Here is a 15,356-nt window from a genome sequence, read left to right as displayed (position 1 = left end):
CCAAGTGGTCAGGTGGTTGGCTCAAGCCTCCTCAACTAATACAATGACAGAATTCGGTTGGACTGAATACCAGGTTTTTTTTTTAAATCTCTTTAATTCTCTTCAGCTGCCACTTAAGATCTCTGGTATTGATCATCTTGACCAATATGCTTGAGCAAGGACAGTTAGATTATTTAAGCGGAAAAAATTTAAAAGGGAAGCATCAACACACTTAAAAATAATGAAAAGCCTTACCACCAACATGGATGAAATTGTGCTTATCGATCTATCCATCCATCACTCTTTAATCCTAACTTTCTGGCCTCTAATCCTACCTTTCCAAGATTGGTTTAGGTTAAGAAAGCAGTTAAAGGATAGTATTTAACTGGTAGGTTTTGGTTGATCTGACTAGCTGTATTACATTGCATTACAAGATGGAAGATCTGCACAATTATTCCAAACACTTTGATAAGGTTATCAAAATAATACCATAGTTATTAAAATGCATTAATACACCAATATATTTCACTGTAATGTGGACTGTTTACATGCATCAGTTAGGTGTGGGTTGTATTTACTAACCATGTATGATTAGCTATGTTGCTAATATCTATTGCACAGGGTTGGGGTACCCAAGAGGTTTAGTAAGGTTATCCTTCTCTTCCCGAATATGCTGCCCCCAGTAAAATAAAAGAAACCCACGCTAAGCTTCATCAGGTTACTTCACACGCCACTGATCAACCAACTCACTACTCAGAATTCATACACTTCCCTTTTTTCCAGAGGAAGATTCTACAGTCTCAGTTAGTTGGTAAATTGGTAATGGATAAGGATTGAGAAGTCTGAGTTTGGGGGAGAATGAAACCTTTCCCCTCCTGAGAACAGAACTGGGATGGTGGGCGAGGGGAGGGGAGGGACAAAAAAAAATGGACAAGGAAAGTATTTTTTTCCCTCCAACTTAATTTGGAGTATTTTCTCCCTCCAACTTAATTTGGTTTTAGATACAGCCTCTAGGAATCACTTACTTTTACCTTCTGAAGAAAGGAGGATTTTTGCCTATAACATTGTATAATTAAAGGTAACTATGCTAGATATAAATTTCAGTCTAAAGGAACATCTTGACCAGGCGTGGTGGCTCATGCCTGCAATCCCAGCACTTTGGGAAGCCGAGGTGGGAGGATCCCTTCAGCCCAAGAGTTCAAGACCAGCCTGGGCAACATAGCAAGAACTTGTCTCTACAAAAAAAAAAGAGCCAGGAATGGTGGCGTGGGCCTGTAGTCCTAGTTACTCAGGAGGCTGAGGCAGGAATACTTGAGCCTAGGAGTTACAGCCTGCAGTGAGCTATGATCACACCACCACATTACAGCCCTGGGTGACAGGGCAAGACCCTGCCGCTAATAAATAAAGGAACATCTTTTATTAAACTGGTGCCCTTTAAATGACCACTTTAGAGATGATCCATTCCAGAAGAATTCTCAAATAAGATATCCATATAATTGTGAAAGGGAATTTGAGATATAAGGATATCTCTATATGGAAACTGTTAATTGAAAATTGTGAAATTGGAAATTACACCAAAACTCCACAATGCACACATCAAAAGTACAAGTTTGTATCTCTACTCAAACTTACAACTTGTTGATCTAGTTTATAACCTATACTAACTTGTTCCTGAGATGTGTTTAAAAACAAATTCTGAATACGGCTCTTATTTTTATCCAAGACTATATCCAACTGCCTAAATAATGGCCACTTTGGTTTTTTTCCATTTAACCAGATTTGGCCCTAGTCACATACAAGTATTTCAAGTGAACCTCTGACATGAATTACCTGCATAATTTAGATGACTTCAAGATTTCAAGTTTCCTAATTTAGACTATTTCAAGATAAGTAGCCAATTAAACACTCGGGAAGGTCGTTCTTAACAAAAAATTTAAGGAAAAAAACATGAATATTGATCATTCTGCCTAAAGACTTAAAATAATAAAGACATAAAATTAAAATGTAAGTGAACTAGGAAAGGTATCTATAATAAACTTACTATATAAAAGCGCTTACAAAATCAGTAAAAGACAATCCTACTACAGAAAAACAAACATGATTAGTCCAGTCAAAAAGGATAAATCAGTAACAAACAAAAAAAAAAAGGTGTTTTTTTTTTAACCTATTAAATTGACAAATTCTTTCATGCATAGTGAAACTGGTAAGGGGACAAGGAAATGAACCCTCTAATAGCCTCTAGTGAGGTTATGGTGGTGGGGGGAGCAAGCAAAAAGCCTAGAGTTCACAATCTTTAACCTAAGTTGCACTTCGAGGAAACCAAAAGTGTTGTGTAAAAAGACATGTAACATATATAGATGAGTATTCACTACAAGCATCGATACCAGCAAAAAAAGGAGGAAAACTGAAAATACTGATTACATAGCTTTGGCGCACAGAATACTACACAGTTAGCAAGTAAACATGTAGAACACACACATAGAAAAATAATCAGTGTGAAGTCAAAAAAGCAGGTGATGAAACAGCATGTGTCATTTCATTAGATATATATGTTATATATTATTGTATTTCTATCTGTCCATGTCAGCAGCCACCTACCTCCACGGTCACTGGTACTCAGAATCTTTTCTTTCCATGTTACTAATTTAACCATAAGATCTTAAGCCTAGTGCCCCCTTACGCAATAGGCAGTTTCTCTTTCATGTGAGGAAAAATTCAAATGTTCTGGTATCCCCTCTAACAACTGTCCTATTTTTTTCTCCTTTTACTATTAGTTTTCTAAATAAGTAATCTACACACACTGCTTCTAAAATAAATATGTAATTTGGCCAGGCATGGTGGTTCATGTCTATAATCCCAGCACTTTGGGAGGCCAAGGCAGGCAGTTCGAGACCAGCCTGACCAACATGGAGAAACCCCAACTCTACTAAAAATACAAATTAGCCGGGCTTGGTGGCACATGCCTGTAATCCCAGCTACTCAGGAGGCTGAGGCAGGAGAATCACTTGAACAAGGGAGGTGGAGGTTGCAGTGAGCCGAGATTGCGCCATCGCACTCCAGCCTGGGCAACAAGAGCGAAACTCCATCTCAGAAATAAAATACAATAAAATAAAAAATTTACAAAGTGCTTTCAACACAGCCATTAACGCATTTGATTCTCAAAACCTCAACATTTTAATGTACTCTTTTTTGAAGTGACATATCAGAGGTTAGTTCTTCCATGGCTTCATCAACTGGTGACTAAGTAAACTTCAGTGAAATGCCTTCCTTTCTACCAGTCTACTCCTACTTTATCATCCACAACCGATGCTCTCGAAGTGTTGAATGTTTTTACAAATAATATGACCTAATAAATGTCTGAATTTCACCTTTGCTAAACCAAAAATTCCAACCCAAGAGAACAGGCTACATTAAGTATGCTACATTTTTAGGAATACAAACTTTAAAAAGAAATCAGAAATTAACTGATGAATTCTGGTGATATTTTATTTAGAAAAAGATAATCACTGATTTTAAGATCTTAATTTTTCTTTCTTCTAAATGCTACACTAATTAGACATAAGATAGTATTAGATAATAAAAGTATTTACACATTGAATACAAAATAAATATAAGGTAACTGAAAAACAAATCAGGTTTCCATTGACTTATTTTGTTTTCCCACTGTCCATCCTCTGTTTCATTTTTCTTTGCCTTTTGTAAATCCGTTTCTTTCTTGCTTTCAAATCAACTTTTGGCTCTGGTTTTACCCACTGTATTTCTATTGGTTTCTCCTCAGCTGGCGTTACAAAAACATCTGCAGTGGGATCATGTGGAAGAAGAGTCTTCGGCTCTTTCTTCCTCAGTTTTTGCACATCTTTCACTTGCTGTTTCTCTCTGTATTTTGCAGCTGTGATGGATCTTACGACACGCCTATGCTAAAAAAAAAAATTAGATGCTTTTGAAATAAAAATAAACATTTTATATAAGGCAAAGACTTTCAGTTATGAACCATATATCCTTTCAGCCAGTGTCATGAAAAAAAGGAATAATTTCCAAGTCTCTATGCAGCAAAAACCAAATTCAGTTTCACAGATAATAAAACAGCAATTACTTCACAGAATCATTTTGGCCAAAGGGTTCTGGTACATTGAAGACTACTGAATGACACGACGGCTTACCATGTTTGGAGACTGGTAGTGAGGATTTTCATATAAAGTTGGTCCTCCAAAACTTCCCTGGAAAATCTTTATGAGATTTAAGACAAAACGAGGTCCTATTTCTACAAGAGCAGCATCTTCTTCTATGATCTTTAATAAAAAGGAAACATTTCATTTTGGTTTGGTTACATTATTCCTAAAAGGTATATTGGCTATAACCTCATTATAAATGTGCCTGAAAGAATTGATAATCCATAAAATCAAGGTGGGGGTGAAACTTGGTAAATGCCAAATCATCAATATTTTCTGAAATCTATTAGTACTTATAGGAAGTTGTCATGGAAAAATGTTCTTTTGCTGTGTTCTTTTAAAATTGAGTAATTAGATTTTGGTTCACATCTTGCTTCTCACAATGCATATATCCTTGAAAAACTGTGGTTAAACACATTTTAAAATAGTAACCACTATTAACAAAATGTATTAAAGCACATTATGGGGGAACTCTTGAAACTTAAATCAATCCCTAAATTGTTTTTATAAATCTAATTCAAGTTAGATTAAAAGGATATGTGGTCAAATTTATTTAATAGCTACTGATTATGGAATTAAAAGGCAACTTCTGAATAACAAATATTTGTTATCTATTAGTTCAGGCATGTCTGCCCTCAGAGGGTAGGAGGATGTGTTCAACTCACATGCCAGGTATCCAATATAAAATATGCAGAAAAGAGCTCAGTTTATGTCATATACTGTCTAAAATTTTGTTCTTGCTGTTCTCTTCCACCTCTTCATCTTTCTGCACTTATCTTGCCAAACTCCTCCTTCAAGATTTCTAGAATCACCTCTTCTTTTCTCCTGAATGAGTCACTGTATGACTCATCATCTAACAGTTGCCACTGAATGCCTTCTATAGCAATTACATTTTGCTAGGCCTTAACCCTTGAGGTGCTTTTAGAGAGAAACTTCTATTTCACTGTATCCTTTACAGCACTTTCTACAAATTAGGAACCCAAGTATCTCATGGATCTTCAAGCTATTCCCTTTCTAAAAGTTAAATATATAATGGCTTATTAGGAAATCCATACTCTGTATCAACTAACAGTCACGAATAGAAGTAGGTAGAGATCACTTAAGATATAAAACAGTACAAAGTTACTTGCAGCAATCTCCTTAGGGAAAAGGAAGCTATTTAAAACAAAAGGATTATTTGCATTTTTTGTGTATGCAAACCCTGTATATCCTTATCTAAAAGTTTTAATTAAAAATTGACCAGGCACAGTGGCTCACACCTGTAATCCCACCTACTCAAGATGCTGAGGAGGGATGACTTGAGGCCAGGAGGTTCAAGACCAACCTAGGCAACATTGCAACACTCTATCTCTAAAGAAAAAAAAATTAGTCCAGGTGCAGTGGCTCACACCTGGAATCCCAGCACTCTGGGAGGCCAAGGCAGGCAGATCACCTGAGGGCAGGAGTTTGAAACCAGCCTGGCCAACATGGCGAAACCCTGTCTCTACTAAAACTACAAAAATTAGCCAGGCGTGATGATGGCTGCCTTTAATCCCAGCTACTCAGGAGGCTGCAGCAGGAGAAGCTTGAAACCGGGAGGTGGAGGTTGCCGTGAGCCGAGATTGTGCCACTGCACTCCAGCCTGGGCAACAAGAGCGAGACTCTGTCTCAAAACATAAATAAATAAATAAATTTAATTCAATTTATAAAAAAGGTATAAATAAAAATCAAGTAAAGTTTACCTGAAAGTTCCGAAACCATATCCTATTATCCAAAATGGTGAAAGTAAACACATGGTCCACGAATGGCTGGCTTTTGGGATGATACCGTGGTGTACTAAAGATCTAGTTAAAAAAGTGTATGTTAGTTCCTTATTCCAAGATATATCATGTATATTGTGGATAGCTAATTTAAAAGATATTTACCTGAATTAAGAGTTCTTTTAACAAAGCATAATGTGGTAATTCATCAAAAGCCTATAAAAATAAGGTAAGCATATTATTTAACAGTAGACTGCCTTGTTTAAAACTGTTTGCTCATTTGTTTCTATAAACTGGCTATAACCTCATTATAAATGTGCCTGAAAGAACTGATAATCCATAAAATCAAGGTGGGGGTGAAACTAAATTGAATAACACAACTGTATCTACTAAAAACAACCATGCCAGATAAGAAAATTAGACCTCATACACTGAATGAGAAACTTACAGGGTCAAAAGACAAAAGGGGCCGAGAACCTTTCAAACAGTTTCCAGTCATCTTTAGTTCAGCGAGAGTATGAACTAGAAAAATTACAACAAAAACACAAAGTTATAACTTTTGCACAACTATTTTGAAAGATTATTTTTAATTTCCTCATCTAAAAAATTTATTGAGTCAACTTACTATTTTGAACAAGGAATTTAGCAGACGGTCCATGAGGTGAATTTGAAAGCCTGAAAGACATGGAGGAAGCTTTTTCAACTAATTAGCGAATGTAGTCAATGCTTACCACCTATTCACCATAAATAATATGCTTATAATATTCATGTATTTAATTTTCTTTAAAGGTATCAAGTTTTGTGAAATCAAAAAAGTTTGCTTCATTCTCAACCTTTAACATGAAAGACTAGGAGTCTATAACATAAAAGGTACAACGAACAACTCCACTTATTTTGAGTTTAACCAAAATCTTAATACATTCTCTTACCACATGTAGAGATCCTGTTTTTTCTTAGCTTCAAAATAGATGCATTTATTACAGTTCTTCATTTCACAAACCTAAAGGAAGCAAAGTATAGGAAACTGAAGTAGATAATATAAATGAGAACTAAAGTAATTATGTGTGATTAATATCATCTAGATTATCTCAAAAATACCTAACCAGGCTAACAGGCTACAAAGGCCTAAACATTTATTTATTCACAGAAGGAACCTTTAAAGTTCCTCTTAGGTATTCTACCCAAGGTAAACTAGATGCTCTGCCCACATCTTGGGTGAAATTATCTATCATATTTTTGGGCCTAGCATCTAAAATGGTCCCACTTCTGATTACTGGAAAGCTCCCTCTCTTTTTTTTTTTTTTCTTTTTTTTCTGAGATGGAGTTTCGCTCTTGTTGCTGAGGCTGGAGTTCAATGGCACGATCTCAGCTCACCGCAACCTCCACCTCCCAGGTTCAAATGATTCTCCTGCTTCAGCCTCTGGACTAGGCGGGATATTACAGGCATGTGCCATCACACCCCGCTAATTTTGTATTTTTAGTAGAGATGGGGTTTCTCCATGTTGGTCTGGCTGGTCTTGAACTCCCAACCTCAGGTGTTCTGCCTGCCTTGGCCTCCCAAAGTGCTGGGATTACAGGCGTGAGCCACCGCGCCCGGCCAGGAACCTCTTCTGCCCATAGTCCCATTTACAAACTACAAAGACTAAAAATAGATGCCCTACGGATAAGGCATACTACAACTAATCTTATGTTAATCCTTCATAATCAATCTTCTTAGCCAATCTTAGGAAAATCCAGTCCTTATAGAACTAAAAACATCCTTTTTAATGATTATTTTGGTTTTTAACTTTTTAGCTTTTTGATTTTAAGATCACAAAACTTAAGTTGTTCATTTATACTATCATTTCTGGTGATTTGGTTCTATAAAATCACTAAGGGATTGAGTGAAAAACCTAAGTATATAAAACCTATTTCAAATTAAACTTCAACATCTTGAAGGCTTACAAAAGTCACACTTGAGAAGATATAAAAACATTACAGGAGTGAAGTCTTGTACTATTGTAGTATTCATAAACTCTAATTAATATAGTACTCTTAAACTCCAAACTATTTAAGACTTTAAACCTAACAACTTATGGCTGGATGAGGTGGCTCATGCCTGTAACCCCAGCACTTTGGGAGGCCAAGGTAGGTGAATTGCCCGAGCAACCCGGCAAAGCCCCGTCTCTACTAAAAATACAAAAAATTAGCTGCGCATAGTGGCGTGTGCCTGTAGTCCCAGCTACTCAGGAGGCTGAGGCAGGAGAATTGCTTAAACCCAGGAAGCAGAGGCTGTAGTGAGCTGAGATCATACCACTTCACTCCAGCCTGGGTAACAGAGTGAGACTTTGTCTCCAACACCAGTTAAATAAACAAACCCTAACAACTTAAAAAAAAACTTTTGTGGCCGGGCGCGGTGGCTCAAGCCTGTAATCCCAGCACTTTGGGAGGCTGAGGCGGGTGGATCACGAGGTCAGGAGATCGAGACCATACTGGCTAACACAGTGAAACCCCGTCTCTACTAAAAATACAAAAAAAAAAATTAGCCGGACGTTTTGGCGGGCGCCTGTAGTCCCAGCTACTCGGGAGGCTGAGGCAGGAGAATGGTGTGAACCCGGGAGGCGGAGCTTGCAGTGAGCCGAGATCGCGCCACTGCACTCCAGCCTGGGGGACAGAGCAAGACTCCGTCTCAAAAAAAAAAAATAAATAAATAAATAAAAAAACAAAAAAAAAACCTTTTGTTTCTTACTGGTCTTAGAATAAACACAAAAATAGGAAGTTTGTGTCACTTCTGGGCCTTTGTAGTTGCCATTTTCTCTAGCTAGATGATCTTTTATCTATTTCTCCTTCACTACATCTCTGCTCAAATATTAAACACCATCCCTTTGAACAGGTTTTTCTGGTCTAGACTCAGATGTGGAAAACCTATAACCTGCTTTATTTTTCCTATCTTTACTTGAAATTATAAATCTTGTTTATGGCCTGTCTCCACTAGAGTATAAGTTCCATAATGACAGGGACATTGCTCTGTTAAACAGTTTCTACAGCACATAGAATAATGTGGTATTACAGCAGAGGTTCAAAAATTTGTGCTCTAAAGAAGACTAATAATGAAAAAATGATCCTAATTCTTCTAAGTTTTGAAAATTTTGTTTTAAAATGTAAATTTATGTTCTGTGCTTCCAGAGGTTAAAAAAATACAAATAAGTGTAGTATCTTAAACAATACTTTGAAAATGTAACCTATTCCTAGTTTGTAATACCTTAAGAGCCAGTTCTACACAAATCACTTTTAATACTGGCAAAACACTTTTTACCATGTGGGTTTTATATATATATATATGTTTAATGGACTTATTTTACTTTATATATGTTGACTGATAATTTTTTGAGTACCTACTATGGATTTAGCATAATACTAGACACTATGGGGTTAAAAAATGGGACATAATCCTTCTCCTGAGGAAATTTCAATATGCTTGTTCAGACAAAACAAACAGAAATGGCTGAAGCACTAAACTGTGAGAGAAAAATTTGGAAGACCAGTTATTGAAGAGTTAATAAAATGTGTCTGAATAGTTTTTACAAAACAATTTTTAAAGTCACTGAATGACTTATTTTTGAAATGAGCCACTGTTAACGTTTTTAAAATATTTTATTGCAATTACTTTCCAAAATTACCTCGTTAATCACAAAGAGCTTATCCTTACGATCCATTTTAGTATCTAGAAAAAGAAAAAAAAGAAAAAGCAAGTAAATTAAAGGTGATTTCAAAGTTATTTCAATCAAACCACATATGCTATCTAGAAAATAAAGTGTTTTTACAGTCTTCAGTTTAAAGGAGATTTTATTACTAATTTTCAAAACAAGAGCTGGAAACAATCGCTTAAAAAATCTTGACTCTTTGTAAATGTAAAGAAAGTAAGTAAAATATAGTCTGTAAGAATTAGAAATTATAGTGTAAGCAGTGTTTCTCAGTATTTAGGTATTCTAGGAATCCTTTTCAAAAATGGGAAAATTCTCACAAACCAAAGACTATGTTAAAGGAAACCAGTTTCAATGAAAATATCTTTCACTTTTTAATCATAGGTGTCAAAGACAACTGACTTTATGCCCCTGTAACAAACCTGCACATATACTCCTTGAATCTAAAATAAAAGTTAAAATTTTAAAAATAAAAAACAAAAAACAAAAAAAAACCCAAAGCACCTCTCAACATAAGCACAACAGCCATATGATGGCGCTGCCACTCCACTGTTCCAGACTTTTTTTTTTTTTTGAGACAGAGTCTTGCTCCTTGCCCAGGCTGAAATGTAGTGGCGCAATCACCGCTCATGACAGCCTTGACCTCCTGGGCTCAAGCCATCCTCCTGCTTGAGACTCCTGAGTAGCTGGGACTGCAGGCAAGTGACCCCCACACTTGGCTAATTTGCTTTACTTTTTTCATTTTTTTTTATTTTGTAGAGACAGGGTTTCACCATGTTGCCCAGGATGGTCTGGAACTCCTGGACTCAAGTGTTCCACCCACCTCGGCCTCCCAAAGTGCTGGGATTACAGGCATGAGCTACCATGCCCGGCCATACCGTTCTTGCCTGTAAAATAACCCATTGCTTAGAAATAAATAAATAGCCTGGCATTTAGAAATAGGCTCTGACTCCAACTTAAAAGGTGCTTCAAATTCTATCCCAGGTCCATTGTCCAATAAAAACAGTCTAAAAAAAAAAAAAAAAAGGCCCAAAAAGCAACACATGGCAGTCCTTAGCACTTAGGACAAACCATCCCACCTATCTCAGGACCTTCAGGAGCATTACAGTGAAGGCATTCCTGGACCTTCAAGAAATGTTTCAATAATATTAGAACATCTGTTTTAAAAAGTAAAGAAACTACCTAATGAAATCTAAAGGATTTCTTACGAAATGTTAACTGGAAAAATTGTGGCACTTGAAAGGATAAAAGGCATTGTGTTTTTTTCGTGAAAACACTGAACAAATGAAGAATATATAAAATAAATGAAAACATAAAAATAGGTAAGTTTATAGATACAAATTTCTAAAGTATATGATATAAAGGCACCTGCTTTAGAATGAGGCATCAACATTCTCAAGTCCTGCATTAAATGTCTTGTTCTGAAATTTATTCCTCTGGAAGAAAAGATGAGAATCCGTTCCTTATTTTTCCACTTGCCCTAAAGAAAAAGAAAATGTTAAAAGATTTTAAAATCTCATACTGAACTGATCTTGTTTTGTGACAGGGTCTCACACTGTTGCCCAGGCTGAAGTGCTCACGGCTCACTGCAGTTTCAAGTTCCTGGGCTCAAGTGATCCTCCCACCCCAGCATCTGCAGTAGCTGGAGATATAGGCATGTGCCACCATGCCCAGGTAGGTTTTTTTTTTTTTTTTTGTAGAGACGGGAGTCTCCCTTTGTTGCCCAAGCTGGTCTCCAACACCTGGGCTCAAGCAGCTTGGCCTCCCGAAGTGCTGGGATTATAGATGAGAAGCATCGCACCTGGCCCTGTTTGTTTTTTAAGAGCTTCCAAGTAGCAAGTCAAACCATCCTCCTTTAATTTCATCTCTCACCAACATTCACTGACCACATCTGCCACCCAGAAATGCCCTCCTTGGTTTCTTTCTTGTTTTTCAACTTCAATCTCTCCAATTCCTCCTCCCAACCCTGAAAGTTCTTTCTTAGCCCTCTCTTTTATTTCTGTGCTCTCCATGACAGAGGTCTCATAAAAATTTCCCACAACTCTTAATCCTTTCTTATTCACACTGCACTTATTTAGAATCTTATATTAACTGCAAAACTCCTAAATGGCTAACCTTCCCAGACATGAGCACCTCCAATAGATATGGTTGACTAGCTTTTTCAACAGTTTACTTTTTTTTTTTTTTTTTTTGAGATGGAGTCTCACTGTCACCCAGGCTGGAGTGCAGTGGTGCGATCTCGGCTCACTGCAACCTCTACCTCCCGGGTTCAAGCGATTCTCCTGCCTCAGCCTCCCGAGTAGCTGGGATTACAGATGCCCGCCACTAAACCTGGCTGATTTTTTTTTTTTGTAGTGTCAGTAGAGACGGGGGTTTCACCATCTTGCCCAGGCTGGTCTTGAACTCCTAACCTAGTGATCCACCGGCCTCGGCCCCCCAAAGTGTTGGGATTACAGGCGTGAGCCACCGCGCCCGGCCATTTTTAAAGTAATACTTCCATCACATCCTTACTTCCCAGAGTTTTCTAAACAAAGTTCAAATGACATAGCTTCGACACTGAATTGTAAAACAGATTTTCATGTCTACATCATTATTGCCCCAAATGAAGCCTACTGCAATCCAATCTGGTTCCATTGTTTACATTTTTCAGCATTTCCCTACATCAAAGTCTTTCATCAGTTTTTTTTCTCCCTTGGAGTGTTCCCTCTCATTTTTGAATGTCAAAATCCTACACTTCCTCTGACATGCAGCTTAAAGGCTAAATCCTTCATGATTCTTTATCTTATTATACTAGGGTAAAAATAATTTCTATCTCCTGCATTTCCATAGAATGTATCAAAGTATGGCTCAGATTATAGAGACTATCTAGCTCCTTAAGGGAAGAGTGAGAACACTAACATTTACTGGAAGTGTTCAAGTCCAGCTTATTTTTCATAAAAAGTAAATATTCCCTCCCCCCCGCACCCCAATCTGCAGGTCAGAAAAGAGCACAGAATGTTGCTGTTAATAACGGGGCTAGAATTTACACTTATCTTTCATTCCACAGAGCTCACTCCTTTCCTAGAGCTTGCCATCACACCACACGGGGTCATTTACTTATCACCTACTCCGCGCTAGAGTACTATGCTAAGTGCGGAGGACGCAGAAATTAATGTCAAAGATAATCCTTGTTCACAGTATTCGGTCTAGCTTAAGAAGAGTTCTTAGTTGAATGAAAGCTAATTCCAACAACTTGTGTGCACTTCTTTTGAATAAAAACCATCAACTTATTTGAATTCTTAAATTTCCTCCTAAACTCCAACATTTCAGGAGGAAGAGGTCACATTCTAGTCACCGTTGCAATCTCAAACCCAAAGGAAGCCTAACTTCGTACAATGCATGGTACATTCAATGTCTGTTGAATACAGGTAAAGCTCATAGTATCTAGTCTATTTTTAATTATCTCTTGAGTTAAAGACCTGGTTAACAAGTCAGAGTCACAGTCCCAAGGGCAGCAACTTTTTAAAGGCTCGCCTAACATATATATACTTCAGGATCCCTAAGAGTGGCTGACTATAGCAGGATATGGGCATACTAATCACTGGAGAAATACTCAATAGCGAGAAATAACCAAGGAAAAGCACTACTCTCCAAAAACATTAAAAAAAAAAAAAAACTGAACAAGTAGGAAGACAGAACGCTGGATCTGAGCACCCTGTAAGTCGCTTCCCCGTGGGCCGGGTAAAGGTTTTAAAACCCGCCGCCTCCAGGAAGGCGGCCACGTGCACAAGGATTAGCTGCAAACTCCGTGCTCAGTCTGGCCGGGAGAATTGCTAAAACCGACCTACCGTTAACACCCGGGCTACTCTGAAATTAAGCAGAGATGTAGTCAAGTAAGTAACCCAAGAAAAGGCGCACAGAGCCGCCGCCGCAGGTGTAGCCCGGGGTCAATCCCCTCCTACCTTGCAAACGGGGCCTGGGATCCGGTCCCTCTCTTCTTCCTCCACCTCCTCTGCTGTGGCGTGCCGCTTAGCTGGCGGCTCCGCATCTTTTTCGTTGCTTTTTGGCTTCTTGGCCTGAACTGCAAAGCCTCCACGCCGTTTCCTCTTGGCTGCCGCCATCTTGCCTCGCCGCCTGCGCTCTCGGCCTCCTTTCCGTCGCTGCCGCTCGCTCCTATTTCCGATCTCTATGGTTCGGCGGCTCTAAGCGCTCCGCTCCGCGGTCGTCCTCCAGGTCTGTGGTGCCTCCTTCCGGTCTCGGTGGCGCGGCACGCGCGGCTCTCTAGGCCTCCTTCAGCTCTGTGGTGACGGTGGCTGAGGTGGAGGGCCGGTCTGAAGAGTGGCGGGACCAGCTTCACTTCCTCCGCGATTCCTCGGAGCCGCTTCGCTCTTCCTCAGGAACTTTGCTGGGAAGGACTCTCGGGCGTTCAGACCCCACCGCAAAGGTAAGGTTTCCGCACTCGGGGACCCCGAGACTAGTAAGCGATGCTGTCCCGCGGGCGGGCTGGTGAATGGGCTTGTCTGGGACTCTTGGGGGATCATCTGGACACTCCGGGCCCGCCCCGCCATCGCCTGTTTTGTTGGAGGCGAGGCTAGTGGCGCGGGCTGCACAAAACCGACTCCCCGCGGATTTGTAACTCCTGTTTGGCCGGGAGATACCGTGTCAGTTGCGTGTCTTCATTCTTCATAACTTTTCACGTTATTGTCCTCTTACGAAGACGAGGAAACCGTAGCTTAGATAATTTTCCCCCAGAATTACAAAGACAGTTATGTGACATAGGTGGGGTTCGGCCTGGTCAGCCGAGTTCAGCCTTCCAGCTGCCTTCCACCTCTCAGCGCAGGTGGAGCTCGCCGGACCTCGCCAGCACTCACGGGAGTTTTATTGTCTAATCCCTCCAGGTGTTTGGCGATCCGCTGAGCAGGTATTGGCCCCAGGAGCATCCCTCGGGGCCGAATGCGCAGTGGATGATGCCCCTTCTGACCCAACAGATCCAAGACGAGGATGATCAGTACAGCCTTGTGGCCAGCCTTGACAACGTTAGGAATCTCTCCACTATCTTGAAAGCTATTCATTTCCGAGAACATGCCACGTGTTTCGCAACTAAAAATGGTATCAAAGTAACAGTGGAAAATGCAAAGTGTGTGCAAGCAAATGCTTTTATTCAGGTATGGAAGTAGGCGCCTTTAAGCCTGTGCCATAGATATTCTCAATGCAATTTAATGAAATCCGAAGGTTTCAATAGACGAAATAAATAATAGTCATAACTTGTCAATAGTCATAATAAATAACTTAATAGATAAATAAATAACTTAATAGTCTTAAGTTAGAGAACAAAACGTCATTACTTGAATTTTTTTTTCTCTCCCGGTAACAAACTCTTTTCCCATCTTGTTTTACAGAGATAATGGTTAGTAATGACTAAAGTTTATTAAACTAGACTGTTGGCTAGGCTACAGTCTTCTTATTGTTTAACTTATTTAATCTTAACAATAGTCCTGTAAGGTAGGTTCTGTTATTATTCCCATTTTATATATGTGGAAACGAGGTACAATTTTAAATGATTTGCCAACAGTCCCACAGCTGTTAAGTGGCTGAATTGGGATAAGAACCCTGAACATTTGTTTCCAGAATATATGCTGTTTTTACCACTGTGATATGCTATTACTAAAGAGTATTTTTTTTCCTTTACTGGTTGTAATACAATTTTTGTTCTTCCAAAGTAATATTTGTGTGGTTCAGATAGGATTGCAAGTTCAACTAAGCATTTTTTTAACACGTAAGTGCACAGCATGACCTCAGCGATAGAG

At 38.9% G+C, this 15,356-nt stretch overlaps 2 protein-coding genes across 7 annotated transcripts in view; one reads left to right on the top strand and one right to left on the bottom strand.

Moving 5' to 3' along the window:
- Positions 1–3,451: 3,451 nt before the first annotated feature.
- On the bottom strand, positions 3,452–13,758 carry BRIX1 (biogenesis of ribosomes BRX1). 2 transcript variants are annotated; one of them, XM_032135989.2, is made up of 10 exons: positions 13,512–13,758; positions 10,939–11,050; positions 9,547–9,590; positions 6,817–6,887; positions 6,513–6,562; positions 6,336–6,409; positions 6,053–6,103; positions 5,870–5,971; positions 4,140–4,268; positions 3,452–3,896 (listed from the first exon to the last, which is right to left on the bottom strand). In XM_032135989.2, exons 1-10 carry the CDS (start codon positions 13,668–13,670, stop codon positions 3,627–3,629), a joined length of 1,062 nt encoding a protein of 353 aa, XP_031991880.1. In that variant the 5' UTR covers positions 13,671–13,758; the 3' UTR covers positions 3,452–3,626. The 2 variants fall into 2 exon arrangements, with proteins under 2 accessions (XP_031991880.1, XP_058285990.1); XM_058430007.1 differs by having other exon boundaries at positions 3,651–3,891.
- A 78-nt stretch (positions 13,759–13,836) lies between these two features.
- Positions 13,837–15,356, top strand: part of RAD1 (RAD1 checkpoint DNA exonuclease) — a 44,108-nt gene continuing 42,588 nt past the window's right edge. For 3 of the 5 annotated variants that reach the window (XM_058430008.1, XM_058430009.1, XM_058430010.1), the window contains exons 1-2: positions 13,860–13,993; positions 14,448–14,714. In XM_058430008.1, coding sequence (XP_058285991.1) covers positions 14,514–14,714 — 201 coding nt within the window. In that variant the 5' untranslated portion in view covers positions 13,860–13,993; positions 14,448–14,513. Of the gene's footprint in view, positions 13,994–14,447; positions 14,715–15,356 lie in introns of all 5 variants that reach the window. The other 2 variants (XM_032135991.2, XM_058430011.1) reach the window with 2 other exon arrangements.

This window comes from Hylobates moloch, unplaced genomic scaffold (assembly GCF_009828535.3).
Source record: "Hylobates moloch isolate HMO894 unplaced genomic scaffold, HMol_V3 SCAFFOLD_17, whole genome shotgun sequence".
NCBI lineage: Eukaryota > Metazoa > Chordata > Mammalia > Primates > Hylobatidae > Hylobates > Hylobates moloch.
The sequence above is the reverse complement of the archived record's forward strand: the minus strand, read 5'-3'. Positions and strand labels throughout refer to the sequence as shown.